General features: G+C 43.7%; 1 protein-coding gene across 3 annotated transcripts in view; it reads right to left on the bottom strand.

Moving 5' to 3' along the window:
- ASTN2 (astrotactin 2) overlaps positions 1 to 27,951 on the bottom strand; it is a 319,108-nt gene that overhangs the window by 13,843 nt on the left and 277,314 nt on the right. For all 3 annotated transcript variants that reach the window (XM_087943907.1, XM_087943906.1, XM_087943905.1), the window contains exon 20: positions 5,325 to 5,466. In XM_087943907.1, the coding sequence (XP_087800033.1) occupies positions 5,325 to 5,466 (142 nt within the window). The remainder of the gene's footprint in view (positions 1 to 5,324; positions 5,467 to 27,951) is intronic.

The following is a 27,951-nucleotide window of genomic DNA, read 5'->3' as shown; positions in this document are numbered from 1 at the left end:
CCAGCAATCACTCTAATTAAATCATGATCCTCGAGCCAAACTTCAAAAAACTTCAAACGATTTATTAGAGGGATTTATTAGAGGCGACATACCGGCACTGCCCTGTATGAAGCCAACTTTGCATACATAATTTACAGTCACCTGTGACCCTGTTTCCCCTCCTCCCCCCCGGAGGTCTCATAAACCAGATTCTCCAATTGAGCACATTCACAGTTCTCCAATTAAATATGTTTGCGGGCAAAAATGCGGGCATTTCAGTTACAATCTTTTAAAGATAAGAGTTGGAATGTACTTGCGCTTTCAAACTGCTGCACTGCTCTTCCAGATTTCCTTTCTCCCCCCCTCTTTTATTTTATGGCAACTACTAAAACAGGCATAGGAATGTTTTATGGGTTGACAGCTGCAGGATCTGGCTAGTCTAACGAAAAGAAGAATTGGGGGGTGACATGATAGCAGTATTCCAGTATTTGGGGGGCTGCCACAAAGAAGAGAAGGTCAAATTATTCTCCAAAGCACCAGAAGGCAGGACAAGAAACAATGGATAGAAACTAATTAAAGAGAGAAGCAATCTGAAATTAAGGAGAAATTTCCTAACAGTGAAGACAATGAACCATTGGAACAACAGTTATGTTCTCCCATAACTTTCTAAACTCCATAAGTTGTGGGTGATCCACCACTGGAGGCTTTTAAGAAGAGATTGGACAGCAGTTTGTCTGAAATTGTCCAGGGTTCCCTGCCTGGGGGTGAGACTAGAAGGCCTCCAATTTTTGCTATACTGTTATTCTGTTCTGTTATTTTGCAGGCTGTCCACTAAAAATGATTCACCCGTTTTGAAGTCTTCTTTAGGAAGGAAGATTTCTGCCCCAGCGATAAGCCAAAACCAGCCAATTTGTTGGAAGAATACATATGTCTTTGACCAAAAGAATGCAGATCTAACCACTGGTAAAAGAGAACAAGTAATGGACAAACCATACAGGGCTGGATTAGAAGGATGAATGGTTTGACAGTTCATGATGACATCATGGAGAAGATGCCATTCCTTGATTCTCCCATCTTCTATGACACTGCCCTCTTGTGGGTCTTGCAAGGCTGAAACCACAGTTGTGTATAACTAGAAGGTTACCTAAAATAGCAAAATCTCACCCCTCTCCTCAATTTCCTCTTAACTTCCCTGACCTAGCTGTGTCTCAGAGCAATGTAGTATTTATTTAGTAGCATTGGGCACTGCCACTACAATGAAAAGTAAGATATTTAGGGGGCGTGCACAAGCGCACCAACGTGCCTACCGTCCCTGTCCTATTGCTTCTCTTATTCTTCTTTTATTTTTCTTATATGTACCCATTTCATGTATTCACAACTATGTATACACTTATACTTATTATCTTGTAAACAATTGGCAAATCAAATAAATAAAATAAATAAAAATAAATATTTCTTCTGCTGGGGAGAGAGGAACTAAAAGCAATTTCTTTTTAGTTTAATCAGCAAGGAAGTGGTTGGGTGGAAAATGTACCCATTGTGGGTTTAGGGTACAGTACACCTTGTGTGCGATCTCAAATGGAAGGATAGATGTCCTTCTAGAAAAACAATATGAAAATTGGAAAGGACGTTCAAAGGAAACTTCCCATCCTTTAAATGTTTATCCATGGTGTTCAGGTAGCACATATGAAAGACAGTGCCACGAACAAGAGTGCTACAAGATATTATTTATTTATTATATCCTACCTTTATCATTTTTACAAATAGCTCAAGGTAGCGAGCATATCCAACACATCTTCCTTCTCCTATTTTTTTCCACAACAACAATCCTGGGACTGACCCAAAGTCATCCAATCAGTTTTCATGCCTAGGGCAGGACTAGAACTCACCACCTCCTGGTCGTTGGTCTAAAATCACCCAGCTCGCTTTCAAGGCTAAGGTAGAACTAGAACTCACCATCTCCTGGTGATTGGCCCAAAGTCACCAAACCAGCTTTCAAGGCTAAGGTAGGACTAGAACTTACCATCTCCTGGTGATTGATCTAAAGTCACCAAGCCAGCTATCAAGGCTAAAGTAGAACTGGAACTCGCCATCTCCTGGTGATTGGTACAAAGTCACAATTAGATTTCATGCCTAAGGCAGGACTAGAACTCACCATCTCCTAGTGATTGGCCCAAAGTCACCAAACCAGCTTTCAAAGTAGAAGTAGAACTCACCATCTCCTGGTGATTGGCCCCAAGTCACCCAGCTGGCTTTCACAACTAAAGTGGAACTAGACCTCAACAGTCACCACTTTTCTCCTTAACTTAAGCCAGACCAAACCGGCTCTTGAGGTTGATGAAACATTTTTTTCAAGTTAGAAAGGAAACCAAACCACTGTCCGTTCTTGTCTTCTTAGCTCCTCTCTCCGCTCCCCTTCCTACTTTTGGAGGGATATAGGATTACGAAAGATTTATTTCATTGCATTAGCTTCCTATACATGGGGGAGGTTGGGAAGAGCCAGAATGAGATAAGGGAAGGATGAATGCTGTTCCAATTTGGGGTTATCAATCAACGAAGCTTTATCAAGGGGGGACTAGGCAGATAAATACCCATGTTTTATTCCCTCCTACCAACCTTTCCCCGGCTATTCTTTCCAGAGAAGCAGTAGAGAGAGAAAGAGAGAAAAAGAAGAAAACCACGAAGAATCCATGTTATCTCTCCTCTACAGAACTTCTAAACACTGGCTAATTTGTCTTCTCTGCTTATACTTCCAAGCCACTTTCCTTGATTTATCTTCCTAACAAGAGACGAATACAGCGCACGCAGCTCCTGGGTACAGCTGGAGGCTAGACAGATAATGGCCAAGAGCTTCATTTATTATTATTTTTTCTGAGGGGGGCGGGAGAATGGCAAACAATTTTTTTTTCATTCCTGAGATTAGGAGAAAACACCAAGGAAACAGAAAAGAGGAGAAAGAAGAAACTTCTGAGTTAGAAACTTATTTTCATTTCTGCAGGAGAAAGGGCGAGAGCCAGTTCGGTCTAGTGGTTAAGGCACCGGACTAAAAAGCAGGAGACAGTGAGTTATAGTCCCATTTTAGGCATAAAAAACTGGCTGGGTAACTTGGGGCCAATCACTAGGAGACGGCGAGTTCTAGTCCTGTCTTAGGTACGAAAACTGTCCGGTGACTTGGGGCCAAATACCAGGAGACGGTGAGTTCTAGTCCCATTTTAGGTACGAAAGCCGTCTGGTGACTTGGGGTCAATCGCTAGGAAATGATGAGTTCTAGTCCCATTTCAGGCATGAAAGCCAGCTGCTCCACAGCTGCCAGTTCTTTAACTGATGTTGCCCTTCAATACTCTGCACTGAATTTTCCCCGAGGATCTAGGATATTGATATTATTATTATTATTATTATTAGGCGTGCCATACCCCTGAATGACAAAGGGTGGCTTGATCAAGATTGTGCAACCTTGAGTCACCTGGAAGGCATAATTTATGTCAAAATCATCTGTTTGATCCTTCTGGACTCTCCAAGCAAACATAAGAATCACTGACACAACTTCCTCCTCTCCTCCTGTCTCCTCTTCCTCTTCCTCCTCCTTCCTTTTGTCCTTTTCCTCCTTCACTTTCTCCATCTCCTTCTCCTCCCTCTCCTTTTGATTCCTCTTCTTCCTCCTCCTTTTCCTCCTCTTCTTCTTCCTGTCTTCTCTTCCTCCTGTCTCCTCCTCCTCCTCCTCTTCAAACCCCAAACACGAATCTCCTAGCTAGCCTTTTGGCCAAAAAAGAAAGGAAGAAATATTTTTGTTTGTTTCTTCAAAATGTCAGATGTTGAAAAGGCTATGAAATCCATCATGCTCTATTTGTTTGTTTCTTCTCAGAGGCCACAAGCTTGGCTTTGATCTAAGGAAGGAAACATGTGTAAGGGAAGGGAAGGGATGGGACTGGATCAATTGCAGGGACTCATTGCTTGAGGTAAGTCCAAATGCGGACAATGCAAACAGCCAGGACGTTAAATAATATTTATGGAATTTGCAAAAGAGGGGATGAAAGAGGTTACTCAACTCCCAAATTGGCCTTTGGATTGTGTTACCCAAAGAAGGGATAGAGCGGTATTGGGAGAATGCACAACTCAGCATCCACGTGTCCGCCTGACAGGCAACTTCAAAACACACCCTCCCTATGGAATTGTCGACAGCTTCAATAGTTTCCAACGAAACATGTTTTATTTCAAGAAGTGGAGAAGCAAGTAACTTACAAGAGAGACACCCAGGGAAGTGGAGGCGGACGCTCTGCCTAACTAAGTTTGCTCCGACTGATGGAAGTGGCTTGGACAGCGATAGCAATAATGCTTAGATTTATATACCGCTTCACAGTGCTTTCCAGCCTTCTCTAAGTGGTTTACGGAGCCAGGCTCTTGCCCCCAACAATCTGGGTCTACATTTTACTGACCTCAGAAGGGTAAATAAACCTTGAGCTAAATAAACCTTGAGCCGGTCAGGATCGAACTGCTGGCCAGAGGCAGAGTTTGTATTCAGTGGTGCATTCTAACCACTGCACCACCATGGCAAGGAAGGAAGGAAGGAAGGAAGGAAGGAAGGAAGGAAGGAAGGAAGGAAGGAAGGAAGGAAGGAAGGAAGGAAGGAAGGAAGGAAGGAAGGAGAAAAGGGGGAGAGAAAGGAGGAAGGGAGGGAGGAAGCAATAGCACTTAGACTTATATATTGCTTCACAGTGCTGTACAGCCCTCTCAGAGCAGTTTACAGAGTCAGCCTATTGCCCACAACAATCTGGGTCTACATTTTACTGACCTCAGAAGGATGGAAGACTGAGTCAACCTTGAGCCAGCCAGGATTGAACTGTTGGCCATGGGCAGAGTTTGTATCCATTGCTGCATTCTAACCACTGCACTACCATGGCAAGGAAGAAAGGAAGGGTGGATGGAATGAAAGAAGGAAGGAAGGAAGGAGAAAAGAGGGGGGAGAGAAAGGCAGGAAGGAAGCAATAGCCATAGCACTTAGACATATATTGCTTCACAGTGCTTTACAGCCCTTTCAAAGCAGTTTACAGAATCAGCCTATTGCCCACAACAATCTGGGTCCTCATTTTACCAACCTCAGAAGGACAGAAGGCTGAGTCAACCTCGGTCAAGATCGAACTCCTGGCAATGGGCAGTTGTGTTAGCCTGCAGTACCGCATTCTCACCACTGCACCACCATGGCTCACAAGGATGAGCAACAAAAGGTCTCAGATTAACAAAGTTTGGTCCAGTTACCACGATTCAAACTTTGGACACCTTTGGACACCTTGGATGATTGAATCTTCATTGACATAACCTCCCTCCATCCCTGTCTTCCCATGGCTTACTTGTATAATCCATCCGGCTCCAAGCATTTGAAAATGACAGAATAAAGGCTGGCATCTTGGCCATCCCTGTGAGTCCTCCCGGCAGCAACGCAAGCAGTTCCAAGTCCGGACAGTAAATCATCGGCGAAGCTCAAAGATTCACCTGTAGATCCAAAAAAATAATAATTGAGAAATGAGACATGCCACTCAATTTATTTATTCGGACAGAGGTATTTAACATTGCATTCAGGATTTGTTGTGGTTAGCTGGCAGCACGTGAGGACGGCTGAGGAGAGCTCAGGTGAGGGGCCAGGACCATTAGGGAGTGGACTGCTGCCTTCAGAGATTGTGAGGGCTGGCAGCAGCGATGAATAGGTTCCTGAGGAGCCTGTGCCAAATGCACGCGCGCGCAGGATTGCTCGCAGGAAAGAGCAGCTGCAACAGCACGGGCGATTTGGGAGTAAGGCTGCAAGGTAATGGCCCCTCCATCAAGAAGATAAAACCCAGCTGTGAAGTGACTGTCCTTTGCAGGAAGCAAATACGTTTTGAAACTCAGCCTCATGGACATTACAGTATCTTAAGTTGGTATTTGAAGACTCTTTTGTGTTGTGAAATATTTCTTATCTGTGATTCTTGGCAGTCCTGTACAGTTTTGGCAAGGTTTGTGCTTATCAAAGTTAATTAGTTTGTAACAGCCTTTTAACCGGGGATTTGTAAGACTCATTAAAAGGTTTCTGTTCCCTTTGGTTATCGTTTGTCTTATTGGAAAAGGGTTTGGGTCAGAACAGGAGTTACAAAATTGAAGAAGGTGAAGAAGGCATTTCTCCTATGGAGTCCTTGGTGGCCTCTGAGCTTAGCTGTTTGCTTGCAGATGCTTCATTACCCAACTAGGTAATTAGTTTTAGTTAGTTTACTTTATTGTCTTTGCACCTCATGCAACGAAATCAAACTCCATCTTCAGTGCACATCATGACCATGAAAATAACCACAAACACACACATCCTTCACACTCCACACATTGAATTGAAAACCCCCAATGGCTGCACCAACAACTAAGGATTCTATTGGCTTTTGCATGGGGTGGGTTTGCCTGCCCAGCTGGATCTGTTGGTGTCGAGGAAAGAGAAGAAACTATTCGTTTTTAGAATGTTTGGATGCTGGAAGAAAATAAACAAATAAATAGTTGTAATAAATGAGACTCTTAGAAAGAAGACAAAGGAAGGAAGGTGATATCCATTCTGTGCATCATTCCAGCCAGATAAAAACGACTTTCTTTCAATAATTCCTTTCTCTCTTCAAACTGTTTTTAATTTATAAAGCCATAGATGTCTCCGGGTGATCTCAGCACCATCTGGGGGTTACAAATGAAGCCAGAGAGGTTGGTTGGATAGGTGGGGGCGAGGAGAGCAGCAAAGGAAGATGAGAAATCAATCTCCTTTCCCTATTTCCCCCTCCGCCCTGCAAAAAAACAAAACAAAACCAGTCCTGTTTTATCTCGTTTGGTTTTATCTTTGAAGGAAGACCAGCTCCCACTCAAAACAACAGCAACATCTCTTCTGGCTAAACAAAAGGGAAACGAAGGAGTGTGCAATGGCTTGCATGGATAAATAAATATATAGTATTGGATCTGGCACAGACAGCCATGATCAAAATCCAGCCCCCCTCCCCCCCCCATGGAGCCATAATGGAGGCACCAGGCACCTGTACCTGTACGTTTTCACTCTCCCTTTTCAAGAAAGGAGAACAGGAGTGGATTGTCAAGAGGCACCCCCCAAATAACAGAAAGAAAGAAAGAAAGAAAGAAAGAAAGAAAGAAAGAAAGAAAGAAAGAAAGAAAGAAAGAAAGAAAGAAAGAAAGAAAGGAAGGAAGGAGGAAGGAAGGAAGGAAGGAAGGAAGGAAGGAGAGGAAGGGGAGAGGGAGAGGGAGAGGGAGAGGGAGAGGGAGAGAGAAGAAAAAGAAATGAAAGAAGGCAGGAAGGAAGAAAGGAAGGAAGGAAGAAGGAAGGTAGGCAGACACGAAGGAGAGATAGAAGACAATCTTTTGTCTCAGGCAGGCAGGCAGGGAGGGAGGGAAGGAGGCAGGCAGGCAGGCAGGCAGGCAGGCAGGCAGGCAGGCAGGCAGGCAGGCAGGCAGGAAGGAAGGAAGGAAGGAAGGAAGGAAGGAAGGAAGGAAGGAAGGAGGTGAGATTGAGGAAGGAAGGAAGGAAGGAAGGAAGGAAGGAAGGAAGGAAGGAGATGAGATTGAGGAAGGAAGGAAGGAAGGAAGGAAGGAAGGAAGGAAGGAAGGAAGGAAGGAAGGAAGGAAGGAAGGAAGGAAGGAAGGAAGGAAGGCGGGTGGATAGGTAGGCGGGAAGGAGAGAAAGAGAGAGAGAAGACAATCTTTTTTCTCCCTCCTCTCCCAGCCCACCAAATTTGTTGAAAGGAAGGTGAGCTTGGAGCTGTTTCCATTCCAAGGGTTTCTGTTTCTTCGGCTTCTTTGTTCAGGAAACACCTGGAGCTGGGAGCTCAGTAAAAATAGGTCCCATGTGTGTGTCACGGCACCGTTTTCTCCCCACCAGCACCACCCCTTTCAGGTTTGTACCTTGTCAAGAGGTTAAGATCAAAGGGTGGCGGGAGAGAGGGAGGGAGGGGTAGTCCCAGGGATGGGGAGGTCAAGAAGGTGAAGCCCATCAACTATCTTGACCCTGCTGGAGGTCCCATCACCGTGGTGTGGGGCCCATCCCAACCTACCCAAGTATTTATTTTTTTTAAAAAAACAACAACTCAAGAAGAATAACCTCGGTGAGAGAGGAGGGGATTCCAATCTGAAGTCCAGTCTTTAAATCTTTCTTTCTTACTTTCTCTCCCCTCCTGCCCCCACTTTGCAATGTTTTGATTTTCCTTCCTTCTTTCATTTCTTTTTCTTCTCTCTCTCTCTTTCTCCTTCTTTCTTTCTTTCTTTCTTTCTTTCTTTCTTTCTTTCTTTCTTTCTTTCTTTCTTTCTTTCTTTCTTTCTTTCTTTCTTTCTTTCTCCCCGCTACTTTGCAATGTTTTGATTTTCCTTCCTTCCTTCTTTCATTTCTTTTTCTTCTTTCTCTCTCTTTCTCCTTCTTTCTTTCTCTCCTTCATTCCTTCTTTTTTTCTTTCTTTCTTTCCCCCCCAATACTTTGCAATGTTTTGATTTTTCTCCCTTTATGAAAGAGAGAGATAGAAGTTGTGGAGTGGGCTGAATATTTGGACACAGCTTTCTTTCTTTTTCTTTCTTTCTCTGTCTTTTTCTATCACTCTCTCCTTCCTTCCTTCCTTTTTCTTTTCTCTTTCTCTCCTTTCTTTCTTTCTCTCCTTCCTTCCTTCCCTCTTTCTTTCTCCCCCTTTCATTTGCAATGCTTTGATTTTTCTCCCGTTATGAAAGAGAGGGATGGAAGTTGTGAGTGGGCTGAACATTTGGATACAGCTTTCTTTCTTTTTCTTTCTTTCTCTGTCTTTTTCTATCACTCTCTCCTTCCTTCCTTCCTTCCTTCCTTTCTTTCTTTTTCTTTTCTCTCTCTCTCCTTTCTTTCTTTCTCTCCTTCCTTCCTTCCTTCTTTCTTTCTCCCCCTTCATTTGCAACGCTTTGATTTTTCTCCCGTTATGAAAGAGAGGGATGGAAGTTGTGAGTGGGCTGAACATTTGGATACAGCTTTCTTTCTCTGTCTTTTTCTCTCTCTCTCCTTCCTTCCTTCCTTCTTTCATTTCTTTTTTCTTCTTTCTCCCTCTCTCCTTTCTTTTTCTCCTTCCTCCCTTCCTTTTTTCTTTCTTTCTTTTTCCTCGCCTACTTTGCAATGTTTTGATTTTTCTCCCTTTATGAAAGAGATAGATAGAAGTTGTGGAGTGGGCTGAATATTTGGACACAGCTTTCTTTCTTTCTTTTTCTTTCTTTCTTTCTCTTTCTTTTTCTATCACTCTCTCCTTCCTTCCTTCCTTCGTTCCTTCCTTTTTCTTTTCTCTCTCTCTCCTTTCTTTCTTTCTCTCCTTTCTTCCTTCCCTCTTTCTTTCTCCCCCCTTCATTTGCAACGCTTTGATTTTTCTCCCGTTATGAAAGAGAGGGATGGAAGTTGTGAGTGGGCTGAACATTTGGATACAGCTTTCTTTCTCTGTCTTTTTCTCTCTCTCTCCTTCCTTCCTTCCTTCTTTCATTTCTTTTTCTTCTTTCTCCCTCTCTCCTTTCTTTTTCTCCCTCCTCCCTTCCTTTTTTCTTTCTTTCTTTTTCCTCGCCTACTTTGCAATGTTTTGATTTTTCTCCCGTTATGAAAGACAGAGATGGAGAACAGGAAAGCGGGATGTTCGAACACCACGGGAAGAAGAGGGATGAAAAGCCCTTTGGAGAAGCTATAGATGGCAGAAGATTAAGAAGGAAAGCAAAAAGGCAGAGCAGGACTACCTGATTCTTAACTTTTTCTTTAAGTTATGGGTTGTTAGTCCAGGAAAAAAATATAAAGAAGAGACAGTTTGGTTTTCTGGTGAAGGCAGCAGCCTTGAAAACAGGAGACCACGAGTTCAAGTCCCACCTTAGTCCTGAAAGCTGGCTGGGGGACTTTGGGCCAGTCACCCACTGATGGTGACTTCTAGTCCTGCCTAAGCTATGAAAGCCAGCAGAATGAGTTTGGGCCAATCCCTTTCTCTCAACCCAACCCACCTCACAGGGTTGTTGTTGTTGTTGTGGGGAAGTGGAGGAAGTTGTGCTGGAGGTGTTTGCAGCCTTGAGTTAAGGAAGGAAGGAAAGAAAGAAGAAAGGAAGGAAGGAAGAAGAGAAGGAAAGAAAGTAGGAAAAGAAAAAGGAAAGAAGAAAAGAAGGAAGGAGAGAAAGAAAGAAGGAGAAAGAAGAAAAAGATACGAAAGAAGGAAGGAAGGAAGGAAAGAAAGTAGGAAAAGAAAAAGGAAAGAAGAAAAGAAGGAAGGAGAGAAAGAAAGAAGGAGAAAGAAGAAAAAGATATGAAAGAAGGAAGGAAGGAAGGAAGGAAGGAAGGAAGGAAAGAAAGTAGGAAAAGAAAAAGGAAAGAAGGAAAGAAAGAAAGAGAAAGAAAGAAGGAAAGAGAAAGAAAGAAAGGAGAGAGAGAAAGAAAGAAGAAAAAGAAATGAAAGAAGGCAGAAAGGAAGGACGGAGAGATAGAAAAAGACAGAAAGAAAACAAAAGAAAGAAAGAAAGAAAGAAAGAAAGAAAGAAAGAAAGAAAGAAAGAAAGAAAGAAAGAAAGAAAGAAAGAAAGAAAGAAAGAAAGAAAGCTGTGTCCAATGTTCAGCCCACTCACAATTCCAACAGAAGGAAGAGATTGTCAATATGATCAGCTATTATTCCCCACCTCTGCTGGGGCTTTTTTTTCATTCCTCCAGAATTCTGCATTCCTTCACATATTATCCATCTCCTCTTTGTACTCAAATACTTATATATGTGTGTGTGTTTCAGTCCTGTTTTTTCCATAAGGAAACGGCCTTCAAAGCAATGTAAAAAACAGGGCTCAGGTTAGCAATGGATGAACCCTGGGGACGTCTTCCTACATGCCTCAGACCGGGGGAAACATTTTTCTACCTCTCAGGCATGAGAGGCTAAAAGGGGGAGGGATACCCATCCGCCCACCCCTTCCCCTTCGGTTTGAGCCTTCGTGTATTATTCGATCTCGGCTTTCATTCTTGATTTCCACCGCAACAAAATCTTCCCTTTCGATTATTTGGAACATTTAAAAAGAAAGGGAGGAAATGATAACCCCATTGTGGACAACCGTGAGATGTTATCAAGGAGGGAGGGGAGGGAGGGAGGGAGGGAGGGAGGGAGGAAGGAAGGAAGGAAGGAAAGAAAGAAGAAGGAAGGAAAAGAAGGAAGGAGAAAGGAAGAAGGAAAGAGAGAAAGAAAGAAGGGAAGGAAGATGGGAAGGAAGGAGGGAGGAAGGAAGAAAAGAAAGAAGGAAAGAAAAAGAAATGAAGGAAGGAAGGAAGGAAAAGAAGGAAGAAATGAAGGAAGGAGGAGAAGGAAAGAAATAAGGAAAAAAGAAGGGAAGAAAGAAGGAAAAGAAAGAAGGAAAGGAAGGAGCGTATTTTTTTAAGCTTGGAAAGAAAATGAGGAAAAAAAAAAAAAAACAGTCTCATTTCTCCTTCTGTTCAATTCCTGCTTTGACTTGTGGAGAGAGGAACCAACACATTTTTCAAGGTCATCGTACTCCATACCTAGCCTCCATTACCAACTTAACAACCAAAGTGATTCACTTACCCTAATGTCTTGCTTAGCAACCACAGAAATGTTGGGCTCCATTGCAGTCCTCAAGTCAAGGACTACCTACAAGCTGCGCACGAGGGTGAGGGTGGAACTTAAGGGCCAGGGAGGGACAGTTTATTTATAAGTAGCACCGTGCACCCACATATAACCCTGATTTAGCTACCTGGGCTGCCCTACCAGTTAGAAAGACTTGATCCCAGTTTGTTTACTGTTTCTTGAAGACTGTTATATTAGATATATTTTCTATTTTAACTCTGTTTTTTGGGGAGGGGATCCATGTGGGTAAAAAGGAAAGAAGAAAAGAAGGAAGGAAAGGAAAGGAAAGAAGGAAGAAAGGAAGGAAGGGAAGGGAAGGAAAGAAAGAAAGAAGGAAAGAAAGAAAGAAGGAAGGGAGGAAAGGAAAGAAAGAAAGAAGATAGGAAAGGAAAGAAAGAAGGAAGGAAAGGAAAGAAAGAAGGAAGGAAAAAAAGAAAGAAGGAAGGAAAGGAAAGCAAAGAAGAAAGGAAGAAAGGAAAGAAGGGAGGGAGGAAAGGAAAGAAAGAAGGAAGGAAAGGGAAGAAGGAAGGAAGGAAGGAAGGAAGGAAGGAAGGAAGGAAGGAAGGAAGGAAGGAAGGAAGGAAAGAAGGAAAGAAGGAAAGAAGGAAAGAAGGAAAGAAGGAAAGAAAGGAAAGAAGGGAGGGAGGAAAGGAAAGAAAGAAGGAAGGAAAGGGAAGAAGGGAGGGAGGAAAGGAAAGAAAGAAGGAAGGAAAGGGAAGAAAGAAGGAAAGGAAGGAAGGAAGGAAGGAAGGAAGGAAGGAAGGAAGGAAGGAAGGAAGGAAGGAAGGAAGGAGAAATAATAGAATAGAACACCGGCTTCAGACAACACCGGCTCCCTCAATTAATAAACAGAGATGAGTACTCCACCAATTGGACACAACTGGACAGGGAAATATTTACCTTTGCTTTTACAGTGTAAAGTTTTTCAAGACTAGCACTGTTATTTTCTCCAGCCGTGAGAAGGAAGGCAGAATAGAATAGAATAGAATAGAATAGAATAGAATAGAATAGAATAGAATAGAATAGAATAGAATAGAATAGAATAGAATTCTTTATTGGCCAAGTGTGATTGGACACACAAGGAATTTGTCTTGGTGCAAATGTTCTCAGTATACATAAAAGAAAAGATACATTTGTCAAGAATCCAGAATCATAAGGTACAACACTTAATAATAGTCATAAGGGTACAAATAAGCAATCAAATCATACTAGGGAACAGTCAATATAACATTTCATGATGATCTTTGGAGAAGATTTGGTGATGGAACACATGGATTTTGCATTCCAGAACTTGGATTTTTGGCCTTTCCAGACAGGATGAAAAAACAAAACAACAATGATAGAAGAGAATATTTCTAACTGGTGGTTGCACTGTAAGGTCTGAACTTGGTGGTTTTCTGCCTGTCACTTACAAATTAGAGGTGGACCAAAGTTGTAGCTTACTATATATATTTTTTTAAAAAAGGCTGGAACTAAATTAAATCAGGCTGTCTGCAGAGTGTCAGGTGACTTTAAAAAAAGAAAATCTTCATGTTTTAGACAAAGAAAAACTGACAAGAGGGGTGAGCCAAATTAGCAAGCCAAGCTATGCGGGAGAAGGGGGAATTCCTTCCATCAAAGATTGTATTATTTTTTTTAATTTAAAGTATGTATTTCTCTCCATCTGAACATGTGCCAGACCATCTTACAGAATCGTAAAAAATATATAAGATTGCCATAAATAAGCACAAACTCAGAAAGAAAGGGAGAGGGGGGACTCGAACACCAGCATCTTAAAATTTTGTGTCCCTTATTCATGACTTCCTATCAAACTTGGGCGATATGGGGCACAATTGGGAAAAAAAAATATGGAAGAGAAGGACGTGTCAGGAGCCAAAAATCAGGTGAAGGTCCAATGAAACTGATTTAAGTCAATCAGTTAAGTCATGTTTGCATTGGGTCCTCCTTACCTGGAATCTTGTAGAGAAAGGGGTGAAGTTGGTATGAAGGGAAAAGTGGAAAACTGCTTTCGTGTACAACAGATCAAAATGTCAAAGCCTTTCTTGTTGCTAAAATAGCACAGCAACTGCTTGAGCAAATGCCTAGGTAAGGCCACACGTGGAATAGTGCATCCAGTTTTGATTACCATGATAAAAACAAAGATATTGAGACTCTAGAAAAAGTCAGAGAAGAGCAACAAAGATGATTAGGGAACTGGAGGTTAAAACATACGAAGAACGGTTGGGCATGTCTACTTTAATAATAAGAAGGACTAGGGATGACGGGATAGCAGTCTTCCAATATTTGAGGGGCTGCCCCAAAGAAGAAGGGGTCAACTTATTTTCCAAAGCCCCAGAAGGCAAGGCAAGAAACAATGTGTGATGACCCAGGGTGGGATGCAAAATAAAGACAGTCACAAAAAAACAGGTGAAGCCCCTTTTGTTCCTTCACTTTGCTTCCAAGCTCCAAATATCCTTGACTGGAGACAAAAAACTCCCCCACAAGCAGTTACAAGAAGGAGGAAATGCCGTTTAAATTATAAAGAGAAAAAAACAACAGCACAAACCAGGCAAGATAAGGGCTTGAAGTTGTTCACAGATATCAGAACACTGGGAAGGACGCCAAACTCAGAGAGGGACAATAGAGATATTTCCATGCTTTGTTTCCAGCACTTGCCCGTACACATGTCAGTCCTCTTACCCAGTTGTCACAGCTGCAGCCCATGAAGAGGATCAAGGCCCTCTCCTCCCTTACGTGCCCTAGGATGGAAAGGGGATGAGCCTGGGTCCTCCGCTGAGTGCCCAGCCGGCCTCTGCCCTTCCCCAGCCTCCTTCACAACCTCTGGAGCCACACTTCCACTCCCTGTCGGCTGTTCCTCCTCTCCCTCAGAGTCAGTCTCCACCAGGGGCATGACCCAATGGATAGAAACTAATTCAGGAGAGAAGCAACCTGGAATTTAAAAGAAACTTCCTAATGGTGAGGACAATTAATCAGTGGAACAGCTTTGCCTTCAGAAGTTGTGGGTGCTCCATCACTGGAGGTTTTTAAGAAGAGACCGGACAGACATCTGTCTGAAATGGTATAGGGTCTCCTGCTCGAGCAGGGGGTTGGGCTAGAAGACCTCCAAGGTCCCTTCCTGCAATGATGGTGATTTCTGAGCCATACAATCATTGCCAAGAGAATTCTACCCCCCTTTCCCCCCCCTCTTCTACAATTGAATGCAACTTGTCTTGTTGCACAGACACAGACACACGCAGAGTGAAAGAAAGAGGCTTCAGACCCCTTTCTTGCTTCTTATCTCGCCTGGCCCTCCCACAGCTGCTTAAAATTAGGCTGGAATTTTGTTTTTCTGTCAAGTGAATTTGAACGCTTGGTAAATCCTTCCCCGCCGTGGCCGGCGGCCCTTCCAAGCAAGCACTCAAGGCAGCTCTGCCATAGACTTGATTTAAGGGAGGCCCTTTTGGCTGGGACGGTTTCCGAGTCAAGAGACCCAGCTGCCAAGAGGGGCTTGGCTGAGTTGCAGACAAAAGAGGGGGAGGGCCCTGCTGAGCCGGCCGGGGCTGACCTCGGCGGGAGGGCGGGGGGAGCAACGAGGAGACCCCCCCTCCCCTCCCCGAAGCAAAGTCTGCTGCAGTGACCCTCCGTTTCCCCAAGATGAAAGACGAGACGTGACATTCTCTGGCCAAGCAGCAGATGCCAATTCTTGGCTTTTGAGAGGTTGCAGAATTGACAGGGGAAATAGTCCCGGGAGCCAGGATAATGGAGTTCTGAAGTTGGAAGACATTTTACCTCCCTCTGTTCAAAGAAAGCCCTAAGCTACCCATGGAATCCATTCCCTCCCCCGCATCCTCTTTTGGGCAGGTAGGCCGGGAATCAGTTTTCTCATGCAAAGTTGGCTCTTTCGGCGCTCAACGGGGTTGAGCCGCAACGCTTCTCGCAGTTCTCCTTCCTCGCTGGTGGGCCGAACACCCACTCTGGCTTTTCAAATGTGACCCACTCACATTTACAGACTCACTCGCATCCTGGACATAAACTGTTTCAACCCCTACCCTCAAAACGACGCTATAGAGGCCCTGCACACCAGAACAACTAGACACAAGGGGAGGTTTTTTTTTTCCCCCCGCACGTCATCGCTCTACTAAACAAACACTGTCCAACTATTTACAAAGTCTGCTTCACTATTGCTATTAATCAGAGGTGGCATTCAGCAGGTTCTGACCAGTTCTGGAGAACCAGGAGTGGAAATTTTGAGTAGTTTGGAGAATCAGCAAATCCCACCTCTGACTGGCCCTGCCCCCATCTATCGTCTGCCTCCCATTGAGTCCCAGCTGGTCTTCTTTGGTTGCCCTGCACGGGGGAACGGAGCTGGAAAGCAGGTCAGTAGGGTGGGGAGGGAATGGGCATTTCCCCCTGCCATGCCCACCAAGCCACGTCCACAGAACCGGTAGTAAATATTTTTGAATCCCACCACTGCTATTAATCCTCCCATCCTTCCTTTCACCCATCTCCTCCCACTTGTGACTATATGACTGTAACCTTCTCGTTTGTATCCTTATGATTTATATTGACTTGTTTCCTAACATGATTTGATTGCCTATTTGTACCCTATGACTATCATTAAGTGTTGTACCTGATGATTCTTGACTTTGGACGAATGTCTCTTTTCTTTTATGTGCACTGAGAGCATTTGCACCAAAGACAAATTCCTTGTGTGTCCAATCACACTTGGCCAATAAAGAATTCAATTCAACACAATTCAATTCAAACCCATCATGTGACGGACCCCTCGGCAATGAGTCCACCTCGGTTGGCCTCAGGTCTTTCTCAAAGCTAGCGTGGACCTCTTACAGGGGAAGGAGAGCTTCAACCACGAATCCAAAGCCTCAAGTTTGGGTTCTGGATCGAGTTCCATCCAGCCCAGCATTCTGTGCTTTGTCCGGCCATCAGCTTGTCCATCACCCAAGGCAGAGGTGCTTTCAAGTCATGTGACCCACCTCAACTGGAGATGAACTCAGTACTTTGGGGCCTTCCAATCAGATGGCGGTTGCCTAGCACCCAGAACAGGGCTCTCCAAACTACTTGGCAACTTAAAAAAGACGTGTGGATTTCAACTCCCAGGATCCGCCAGTTGATGCCCGCAAGTCTTAAAGTTGCTAAATTTGGAGACACCCCTCCCCCCTCGACCTAGAAGATGCTTCTCAGGAATCCCAAAGGTGCTTTTTCAAGAGGTAACTGGACTTCCTTGTTGTTGTTTTTTTACTTTGAAGAAGTTTCATTTCTCATCCAAGAAGCTTCTTCAGTTCTGACCGAATCCTTCCATTCCCTATCGTTCAGTCAGAACCGAAGAAGCTTCTTTGGTGAGAAGTGAAACTTCTTCAAAGCGAACCAAGGAAGTCTAGTTACCTCTTGAGAAAGCACCTTGGGGACAGCCATGACCTGGAGGACTGAGAATCTCTACGGACTCATCTGGGATGTATCCCATTCTAAAGGTTTACTCAAGTTAAGAGACAGAGACTTGGAGGTGGCCACACATGTAAGCAATTCCACAAACAGCTCTCTTTAGAAGAACAAACCACTCCAAGACTCAAGGGTTCATACTAGGTAAAAGTCTCCCAGCCCAGGAAGATGATCTCAAGTGGATAGGAAACATCCTGGAAACCTCAAGAGAAACGGTCAGGACCCATCCCTCTGATTGGCTCCCAACTCCTCCACCAATGGACTTCATTTGAGGGAGAGGTGGACAAGAAGAAGGGGTGTAGAAGGCTAGTAGTTGGCAGGATATGATATTTATGACACTGCTCGTCCATGGGGAGCTCAAGAGGACTTCTTCGCTTGTCCACTTGGCTCATCCTTGAGGTGTCAACACCCTCACCACTCGGTTCCAGTCTGTTGCTTCCAATTCTTCCAGATCAGAACAGCTAATGTGTGTCCTTGAGTGATCCTCCCCTCTCCCTCTCCAAAGGCAACTGCCCCCTCCCCTCCCCCTCAGGCCAAGCAGCCAAAGAAAACCAATGTGCTCTATTTGTTTTCTCCAAAGGAGGCCAGAAATGATTCCCGTAAGACTTGGCTTTGCTTCAAGGAGCCGTGTCTGTGTATGTCTCGAAGTTTGCCTTTGGTAATGGGGTTCCTGTGTCTTTCCTGACCTGCAGGGGTGGTAAGAATATTGGGCACTAAAAAACAAAAAAAGGAGAAGGAGACACAGAGAGACAGGTAGGAAAGGGCGGTGAGGAGAGGAAGGAAATGGTGTGGTGGTTATTGGGGTAGAAATCGGCCTCCCTGCTCTTCTGCACAAAGCTGGTTTTTCTTCAGGGTGAAACTTCATGTTACACATATTACACACTGTGGGCCTGACTCAAGAAGGCCATTGGGTTGGGAAGGAAGAGAGGGAAGGAGGAAGGGAGGAAAAAAGGAAGGAAAAGGGGAAGGGAGAGAGGGAGGAACGAAGGGTGGATGGGAGGGAGGAAAAGTGTAAGGGAGGAGGAAAAGAGGAAGGGGGGGACAGAGGGAGGAAGGAAGGAAGGGTGAGAGGGAGGGAGGAAGGAAAGGTGGGAGGGAGGGAGGAAAAGAGGAAGGGAAGGATGGAGGGAAGAAGGAAGGAAGGTTGAGAGGGAGGGAGGAAAAGAGGAAGGAAGGAAGGAGAAGAGAAAGGGAGGGAGGAAAGAAGGGGGAGGGAGGCAGGCAGGGAGGAAACAACCAAGCTCAGAGATCACATAGTCCTCCTCCTCCTCCTCCTCCTCCTCCTCCTCCTCCTCCTCCTCCTCCTCCTCCTCCTCCTCCTCCTCTTGGAAAACCCCACTCCCTTCTAGCACTGATAACGTTACCTGGTTGGGTTATTAAATGTCTGCCAGAAAACAACCAAGCTCAATAGAGCACCAAGGATCCCACAGTCCTTCTCTTCCTCCTCAGCTCCATAAACCCCACTCTTTTCTACTTCTGATGATGCTACCTAGTTTGGTAATGAAATGTCTGCAAGAAAACCACCAAGCTCAGAGAGCACACAGTCATCCTCCTCCCTCCTCCTCTGCAAACCCAACTCCCTTCTAGCACTGATGATGTCACCACGAAACATTTGCAAGAAAACAACCAAGCTCAGAAAGCACCAAGGTTTCCACAGTTCAACCCTGAACAACAAATATTATCTTCTATTGGTATTGGGATTAGGGCCGTTTACAAATACTTCTACTAAGTAAATTTGCAAGCCTGAATTCCACCTAGTTACACGGAGTGCCCTTTCTAGAATTTTCCAGCAAGCACGACCATTATCCTTCCATTTTCGGGAGAAACCACCACACAGTAAAACATGCCTTGGTGCTGCCTGCTAACTATCGTGATTGTCACCGTTTGTTAAAAGGGCCATGTCAAAAATGGGGAGCTGAGCTCTCACCGTAGGTGAAATTGTGGGTGTATTTAATGGATGAGAACATTTTTTCCCCACTCTAAGGGGTGCACGTAAAACTCAAAATTGACTGCATCTGTCCAGAAGATAGATACCCAAATCAGCAACTGGGAATGAAAAGATACTTCCATTGCCAGGACAATTTTTTTTTACTACTCTTCTTGTTTCTGATACAAAATAAATTTGTTTTGGTCTGCAAAAGTAGAGACAGAATTTATGATTTATATATCTGGGTGGTTTGAAGTTTTCTTATACCATTCCTAATTATAAACAGTCCAAGGGAAGGTTGGGTGGCTGAATTAACCAGGTTGTACAATACTCTGAATCATATGGTAAGCCAAAGAACTGGTTTCAAATAACATGCGAAGCAAACCTGTTAACCATAAAAACATAGGGTTGAAAGGGAATAGAAATAGAAATAGAAATAGAAATAGAAATAGAATAGAATAGAATAGAATAGAATAGAATAGAATAGAATAGAATAGAATAGAATAGAATTCTTTATTGGCCAAGTATGATTGGACACACAAGGAATTTGTCTTGATGCAAATGCTCTCAGTGTACATAAAAGAAAAGATACATTCGTCAAGAGTCAAGAATCATCAGGTAAAACACTTAATGATAGTCATAGGGTACAATAAGCAATCAGATCATACTAGGAAACAGTCAATATAAATCATAAGGATACAAGTGACAAAGTTACAGTCCTACAGCCACAAGTGGAAGGGGATGGGTGATCAGGAGTGACGAGAAGATTAATAGTAATAGTAATGCAGACTTTGTAAATAGTTGGACAGTGTTGAGGGAATTATTTGCTTAGAAGAGTGAGGGCATTTGGGAAAAAACTGTCCTTGTGTCTAGTTGTTCTGGTGTGCAACGCTCTTTAAACATCATTTGAAGTTGAAACAGTTTATGTCCAGGTTGTGAGGGGTCTGTAGATATTTTCACAGCCCTCTTTTTGACTCATGCAGTATACAGGTCCTCGATGGAAGGCAGGTTGGTAGCAATTGTTTTTTCTGCAGTCCTAATTACTCTCTGAAGTCTGTGTCTGTCCTGTTGGGTTGCAGAACCAAACCAGACAGTTATAGAGATGCAATCGACAGACTCAATCATTCCTCTGTAGGACCATAAGGTCCATAAGGATGTGTCAAAAACAAAACCAGAAGCATTGTGTCTCTCTTTGGAAAGAATCAAGCCAGCCAGGGGAAAAAAAACAACAACAACTCAGTAACAGCAGGCAAAGAAAATCTAAAGAAATGTTAAAGCAATCTGAGAACGAGCTTAGGAAAGAAAAAAGAAAAAAAAAGTCTTTTTGCAAAAGAAAATAACCTCCCAAAACATGGAAGGGAGATTTGGCATGCTCTTGCTTGATGAAGCAAGTAAGAGTTTTTTTTTTTAGTTTGTTTAAGGAAATCGGGGAGATGTCTGTTATAGATAGCTGATAGTTTGCTGGTGGAGAGTAATGTCTCTTCCCTACGATGCTTGTCAGTGTCAGGACAAAACGAATTATAAGTAGTCATTTACCTTACAACTGTTCATTTATTGACTGTTCAAAATTACAACGGCACTTGAAAAAAAAAAGGGACCTAGGCAGGACTGTTGTTCACACTTATGACAATGGCAGCATAGTGATTAAAATTCGGACGCTTGGCAATTGACTCATGTTTATGATGGTTGCAATGTCCCCGGATCATGTGATGCTCTTTTACGATCTTCAGACGAGCAAAGTCAAGAGAGAAGCCAGGTTCACTGAACCACTGTGTGATTAACTTAAGAACCGCAGTGGTTCCCTTAATGACTGCAGCAAGTCTGGTCATAAAACGAGGCAGAATTCACTGGACAAATGTCTCACTTACCAACACATTTGGGACTCCACTGTGGTCATAAGTTGAGGACGAGCTGTATTCTCTCTTGGTTCCCAGCACCCAATTTTCAAGGAAATCTAAGTAATTTATTCTACTTATCTTGTTTCCCTGAAAATATGACCTACCCTGAAAGTAAGCCCTAGCTTGATTTTTACATGTGCACCCAATATAAGCCCTACCCCCCCAAAATAAGCCCTAATTAAGTTCCCGCCCACTCCAGAGTGCACGGGTAAAAATTAAGCCACAGTGGGGATGGACGGGTGGAGCCGCCCTACTGTTTCCCTTTGGACAGTTGTAGCCAGGCCTGGCACACCCCGACACCTGCCTTGCCGGTCCATTTCTTCTGCAGCTGGCAAGGCTGGCAAGGCTTTCCTGAAGGCCTCTGGGGCTGATAATAAAGCTCTGGATCGATCCTGAGCTCTCTTATCGGCTGCAGAGGTCTTCAGAAAAGACTTGCCAGCCACAGAAGTTCCTGAAGGCCTCTGACAGCGAAAAGGAGGCCAGGGGCGACGCACACAAGTGAGGTTAGTCAGTGGGCGACATCCCCCCAAAATAAGACCTGGTGCCTTTTTTGGTGGCAAAAACATAATAATAATAAGACAGAGTCTTATTTTTGGGGAAAACACAGTATTTCTTTTTCCCAACAGCGCAACCTCTCTTATTGCCATTTTATTGTCTGTGTGATTGCCAGAATATCAAAATATTTTATGACACTCCAGACATCCTAAAAAAATAATAATCATAACATGGAATTGTTTGTCAGCTTGCTTTAATTGCCTGTCTGTCTGGTTTTAGAGACAGACAGGCAATTTATATGAGTGTTTTGTGTTTCGTTTTGTGCTGTTGTGGACTCCTGGAGGTGGCTCGGATAAGTCCTTGCAGTTTTCCTGGAAGCTTTTCAGAAGAGATTCGCCATTACGTCCTTCCTAGGGCTGGGAAAGAGGGACTGGCCCAAGATCACCCCGCCGGCTTCGTGGCTAATCCAGAACTAGGACTCACCGTCTCCTGGTTTCTAGCCTGGTATTTTTTACCACTACATCAAACTGGCTGCCTGTGTGAGGGTTAGGATGAGGGATTATGCATAACAGACGATCCAGAGGAAAGGAAAAGCAAAATGGGAGAGCAACCTAGACCATAAGGCTGTGAGTCAGGATTTGAGGGATAAAAAAATAATAATTAATCATTTCTGTTACACAGCATTCCTTGAGCAAGCCTGCCTAACACAGGTCCCTCAGATCCAAACAGACATCATGTAGTCTAATAAGACCTACCGTAGTCTAGCAAGAGACAGGGTGGAGCAGTGGTTAGAATGCAGGATTGCAGCCTAATCCTGCCCATTGCCAGGAGTTTGATCCTGACTGGCTCAAAATTGACTCATCCTTCCGAGGTCAGTCAAAGGAGGACCCAGATTGTTGGGGGCAAGAGGCTGACTCTGTAAACTGCTTAGAGAGTGCTGTGAAAGCACTGTAAAGCGGTATATAAGTCTAAGGGCTATTGCTATTGCTTCCTTCCTTCCTTTCTTTCCTTCCTTGCCATGGTGATGCAGTGGTTAGAAAGCAGCACCAGATACAAACTCTGACCATGGCCAACAGTTCGATCCTGACCGGCCCAAGATTGACCCACCCTTCCATCCCTGGGTAAAGTGAGGACCCAGATTGTTGGGGGCAAGAGGCTGACTCTGTAAACTGCTTAGAGAGGACTGTAAAGCACTGTGAAGCAACATATAAGTCTAAGTGCTATTGCTATTGCTATTCCATTCCATTCCTATTCTATTCTCTATTCTCTATTCTCTGTTCTATTCTATTCTATTCTATTCTATTCTATTCTATTCTATTCTATTCTATTCTATTCTATTCTATTCTATTCTAATTAGATTCTATTCTATTCTGTTGATTCTAATTCTACTCTCCTCCTCCTTTTCTATTAATTCTAATTCTACTTCTTCTCCTATTCTTTTCCATTCCATTCCTATTCCATTCTATTCTCTATTCCATTCTATTTTATTCTATTAATTCTAATTCTATTTTTCTCCTCCTCTATTAATTCTAATTCTAATTCTAATTCTAATTCTATTCCTCCTCCTCCTCCTCCTCCTTCTCCTGTTCTTCTTCTTTCTTCTTCTTCTTCTTCTTCTTCTTCTTCTTCTTCTTCTTCTTCTTCTTCTTCTTCTTCTTCTTCTTCTTCTTCTTCTTCTTCTTTCTTTTTCTTTTCTTTTCTTTTTCTTTTCTATTCTATTCTATTCTATTCTATTCTATTCTATTCTATTCTATTCTATTCTATTCTATTCTATTCTATTCTATTCTTATTCTATTCTATTCTATTATTCTATTCTATTCTATTCTGGCACAGCAATTAGAATGCAAGATTCAAAATTGCTCAGTTCACAGTTGGCTTGCAAAGCCCAGAGGCCCAGGGAGAAACGTATGGAAAGAGGCCACAGGAGAAGAAATTGAGAGACCCAAACAGGGCCTCCTCCACTCCTCAGCCAAGGAGAAATGGCACAGCTATATTACACAGGGTCAACAGCTTGTTGCATGGGAAATGAAGTAGAAGGGAGTGCCAGCTGAGGAACAGGATGAGAGGCCAGAGAATGGGGAAAAGAGCATGCACATGTTCCTAAGCCTGCCAGCATGGAAAGGAACCAGTGGATGAATGGATCTTCAGAAGACACCTTAGCCCAGAATCCTGCTTCTCATCTCCCCAGTGTTTTCTTGTCCTGGGGAAATCTTCTCTATTCCAGACTCATTCTTTGAGGACTTTAGGAATTCTGCAGAGCGTCTTCTGCTGATGTTTTTTTTTTTAAATTGGCCTTATCAGATTAATAGAGTTGGAAGGGACCTTGTAGGTCATCTAGCCCAACCCCCTCCAATTCTTTTCTTTCCTGACTGTGAGAACAATGGACCAGTGGAACAAGTTACCTTCGGAAATGCTGGGTGCTCCGTCACTGGAGGCTTTCAAGAAGAGATTGGACAAACATCTGTCTGGGATGAAGTAAGGTCACCTGCTTGAGCAGGGGGTTGGACTAGAAGACCTCCAAGGTCCCTTCCAACTCTGCTATTCCATTAATTGTGGTGGACGCCACGGCAGCCTTCAAGTTTTTAAAACTGAAGGAGCTGCTATTCCTTTCCTCTTTGTTTTCCTCTATATTAACAAATGCAGGACCTCCAATGTCCTGGGCTGCACACTGCCTGGCTCCCTAGCTTCACTTCAGCTGTGATGGAGAGGGAGAGGAGCACTGATTCAAGGAAACCCATGAACTATTTGAGAAAGGTCAGCTGGCAGCCGCCCGCCCGCCCTCCTTCTCGGTTCGAATCGGACGGTGCTGGAGCCCCCTCTGATGGCCGAGTGGCAGATTTTCCCCAGGAACAAAGTGGAGACCCTTCCAGCTTTCCTGGACGAGAAGATTCGGGAGTGCGAGGTTTGCAAAGGCACGGACAAGGTGCTCCTTCTTTGCTAAGCACTCCCTGAACAGAGGTGGGTATTCAGCAGGTTCTGACCAGTTCTGGAGAACCGGTAGCAGAAAATGTGAGTTTAGTTCAGAGAACCAGCAAATGCAACCTCTGCCTGGAGATTTTACAGTATCCTTCCCCTGCCACGCCCACCAAGCCACGCCCATAGAACCGGTAGTAAAAAAAATAAAAATGAATTCCACCACTGTCCCTGAAGCAGCTTCAGGTCCCAAGGTATCTCAAGAAGATCAGCCTCGGGAAAGTGCTTGGAGAGCATGGGACATCAGGAGCAAGCAGCTGGGAGGACCAACTAACCAACTAAGCCAACATTGTGCTTTTGTTTGACTGCAATGAAACCAGCAATATTTCCTCTCTTGCCCTTTCCGTGAAAATTTGACTTGCAAACATAATCTCCCTTCCCTTCTCTCCGATCTTTTTTTTCCTTCTTACCTATCTTTTTCTTCTTGCCTTTCTTCTCCTTCCTCCCTCCCTCCCTTTCCTCCTTTCCTCTCCTTCCATATCCCCTTTCCTCTCCTCCCTTTTCTTCTCCTTCCTTCTTTTCTTCTCCTACCTACATTTCCTCTCCTCCCTCTTTTGCTCTATGAAAATTTGATTTGCAAACTTAATCTTCCCTCCCTTCTTCCCTATCTTTTACTTCTAAGCCTTTCTTCTCCTCCCTTGCTTCCTTCCTCCCTTTCCTTCTTTCCTCTCCTTCCTTATCCCCTTTCCTTCCTTCTTTTCTTCGCCTTCCTCCCATTCCACTTCTTCCTTGCTTCCTCCTTTCCTCCCTTCCCTTTTTTCTCCTTTCTTCCCCTCTTTCCTCTTCTCCTTCCTTGCTTCCTTCCTCCCTTTCCTTCTTTCCTCTCCTTCCTTATCCCCTTTCCTTCCTTCTTTTCTTCGCCTTCCTCCCATTCCACTTCTTCCTTGCTTCCTCCTTTCCTCCCTTCCCTTTTTTCTCCTTTCTTCCCCTCTTTCCTCTTCTTCCTTCCTTTCTTCCTTCCTTCCTCCCCCACTCCCTCCCTCCCATCTGTTGGCAGTAAACGTCACTATTTAAATATTTCTTGTTTCCTTTTGCTGTCTCGAGTCTCTCCACGTTTAATATCATTTTATTTAGGACAAATTTCCCGCTGGCTGAAGGAAAGAGCTACGGGGCAGCATGGCAGTGGAGAAAGGCGTCTCCACAAATCAGTTATCCCTGTACAGTACGTATCTCCCCTCTTAGTACTTATCTCCCCTCTTGCGCCTTCTAAGTTTTGTTTTATATATTTTTTAAAAAACTGCAAATGCAACCTTTTCCCTCACAAGAAAGCTATTTTAGCACTTTAAACAGTTGGACTTCCCTTTCCTGGACTCCTTAATCTCACCTCATTTTGGGGCCACCCAAAGAAATTGGCTGGGTCAACATCGACCCTGCTTCGATTAAAAGGGATTTTAAAAGTGGCTGTGGTCCTTGGTTTTCTCCTACCCCGGGCCAATTTTGCTAACTGTCAGTTGCCTGGCTCTCGTTTAGAGGAGACAAGCACTCATGCAAATGAAGACAAATGAGGAAAGAAAAAGCAAAGTTAGTTTAGCGAGCCATGATCCAAAAAAAGTTTCCCTCGCTCTTTTAGACTCTCTTGCACTCTTTCCAAAAGCCTGCTGCTGCCTCAGACGCAACCGTTAGTCATTCCGAATTCATTTGGAGGGATTTCGGTGAGACTCAAAAATCTCACACGGCTTTCTGAAAAAGGGAAGCACCAAGTTCAAATCAGGAAAAAGAAATGACATGGAGACCGACAACCTGCCTTCCATGCAGGACCTGTATCCTGCACGAGACAAAAAGAGGGCTGTGAAAATATTTACAGACCCCTCACATTCCGGACATAAACTGTTTCAACTTTTACCCTCAAAATGACGCTATAGAACCCTGCACACCAGAACAACTAGACACAAGGAGAGTTTTTCCCTGAACGCCATTGCTCCGCTAAACAAATAATCCCCTCAACACAGCCCAACTATTTACTAAGTCTGCATTACTATTACTATTAATCTTCTCATTGTTCCTATCACCCATCCCCTCCCAGTTGTGACTGTATGACTGCAGCCTTGTTGCCTATATCTTTACGATTTATACTGACTGTTTGCTAGTATGATTTGATTGCTTATTGTACCCTATGACTATCATTAAGTGTTGTACCTGATGATTCTTGACGAATGTATCTTTTCTTTTATGTGCACTGAGAGCATTTGCACCAAGACACCAAGTGTGTATCCAATCACACTTGACCAATAAATAATTTTATTCAATTCTAAGTTGTGGGAGCTTCATCCCTTGAAGCTTTCAAGGAGAGACTGGACTGCCATCTGTTACAAATGGTGTAGGGTCTCCTACTTGGGTGGAGGGTTGGACTAGATGACCTACAAGGCCCCTTCCAGCTCTATTCTGATTGATTCAATGTGGAAATAAGGAGAAGTTTTCTGACAGGGAGAACAATCAACCCATGGAACAGAAGTTGTCTTCAGAAGTTGTGGGAGCTTCATCCCTGGAAGCTTTCAAGTAGAGACAGGACTGCCATCTGTCACAAATGGTGTAGGGTCTCCTGCTTGGGCGGATGGGGGTTGGACTAGATAACCTACAAGGTCCCTTCTAACTCTGTCCATCTGTTAGGTATCTGTTAAGACATGGACTCTGTAAAGGTGTTTGTTTTTTTCAAAAGGCAACTGGGCTCGGGTTTTTTTTCCCCTTGAAGACATTTTGCTTCTTGTCCAAGAAGCTTCTTCCATTCTGACTGAATGGGTGAGGATGGAAAGTGGAAAAGGGATTTTCTTGAGGAAAAGGAAGAGATGGATGGTCATGAACATCAATGGGAGGAAAAGAGTTACAACTTTGTTTTTCGTTCAATCCTAAGTGCAAGGTAGCTTTTCTTTCCATACTTATATTTAGGCAGCAACAGAACGGTTGGCTTCTAGACTCCTGAAAGATTTGTGGTCTTCAATAAATCTCATTTTCTGAAATTATTACGCCCTGAATCAAAGGCTATTGTCTTGCTATTGACTTGTGAATTAATGAAGAAGCATGCATGTTGCTCTGTCACTTAAAAAAAATGTTTTTAATGTTTTGTAAACTCGATCTAAGCATCCTTTTATAATGCAGTCGATATCTATGTAATTTATGTGTCTGTTTTATTTATTTTTCCGAGCAGGAGACCATAAGTTTATTAAACTTTTTTGTGTGTGTGAGTGATTTGGACAATGGTAGAGAGATAGGGGAAAGGAAGGAAGGAAGGAAGGAAGGAAGGAAGGAAGGAAGGAAAAGGAAGGAAGGAAGGAAGAAATAAAGGAAGGAAGGAAGGAAGGAAAAGGAAGGAAGGAAGAAATAAAGGAAGGAAGGAAGGAAGGAAGGAAGAAAGAAATGAAGGAAGGAAGGAAGGAAGGAAGGAAGGAAGGAAGGAAGGAAGGGGAAGGGAAGGAAGGAAGGAAGGAAGAAAAAGGAAGGAAGGAAGGAAGGAAAAGGAAGGAAGGAAGGAGGGAAGGAAGAGCGAGCTAGTCTCACCCCAAACATAAAGTCAGAAATACTCCTTCCAAATGAATTGACCAATTCTAAAATGAGGTGGAAAACAGAAGCTTATTTTCAGAGACAGCAAACTCTTTGGGATCTGGAGGCCAGTTGCATAATGTGTTTTGAGCATCAAAAGTGATCAGTCTCATGTCGCCGGGCT

The sequence above is a fragment of the Notechis scutatus genome, chromosome 15 (assembly GCF_049901735.1).
Source record: "Notechis scutatus isolate UNSWTSFEM ecotype Mainland chromosome 15, rNotScu1.2, whole genome shotgun sequence".
NCBI classification, from domain to species: domain Eukaryota; kingdom Metazoa; phylum Chordata; class Lepidosauria; order Squamata; family Elapidae; genus Notechis; species Notechis scutatus.
Note: the sequence above shows the minus strand (reverse complement) of the source record. Positions and strands in the feature narration are given on the sequence as shown.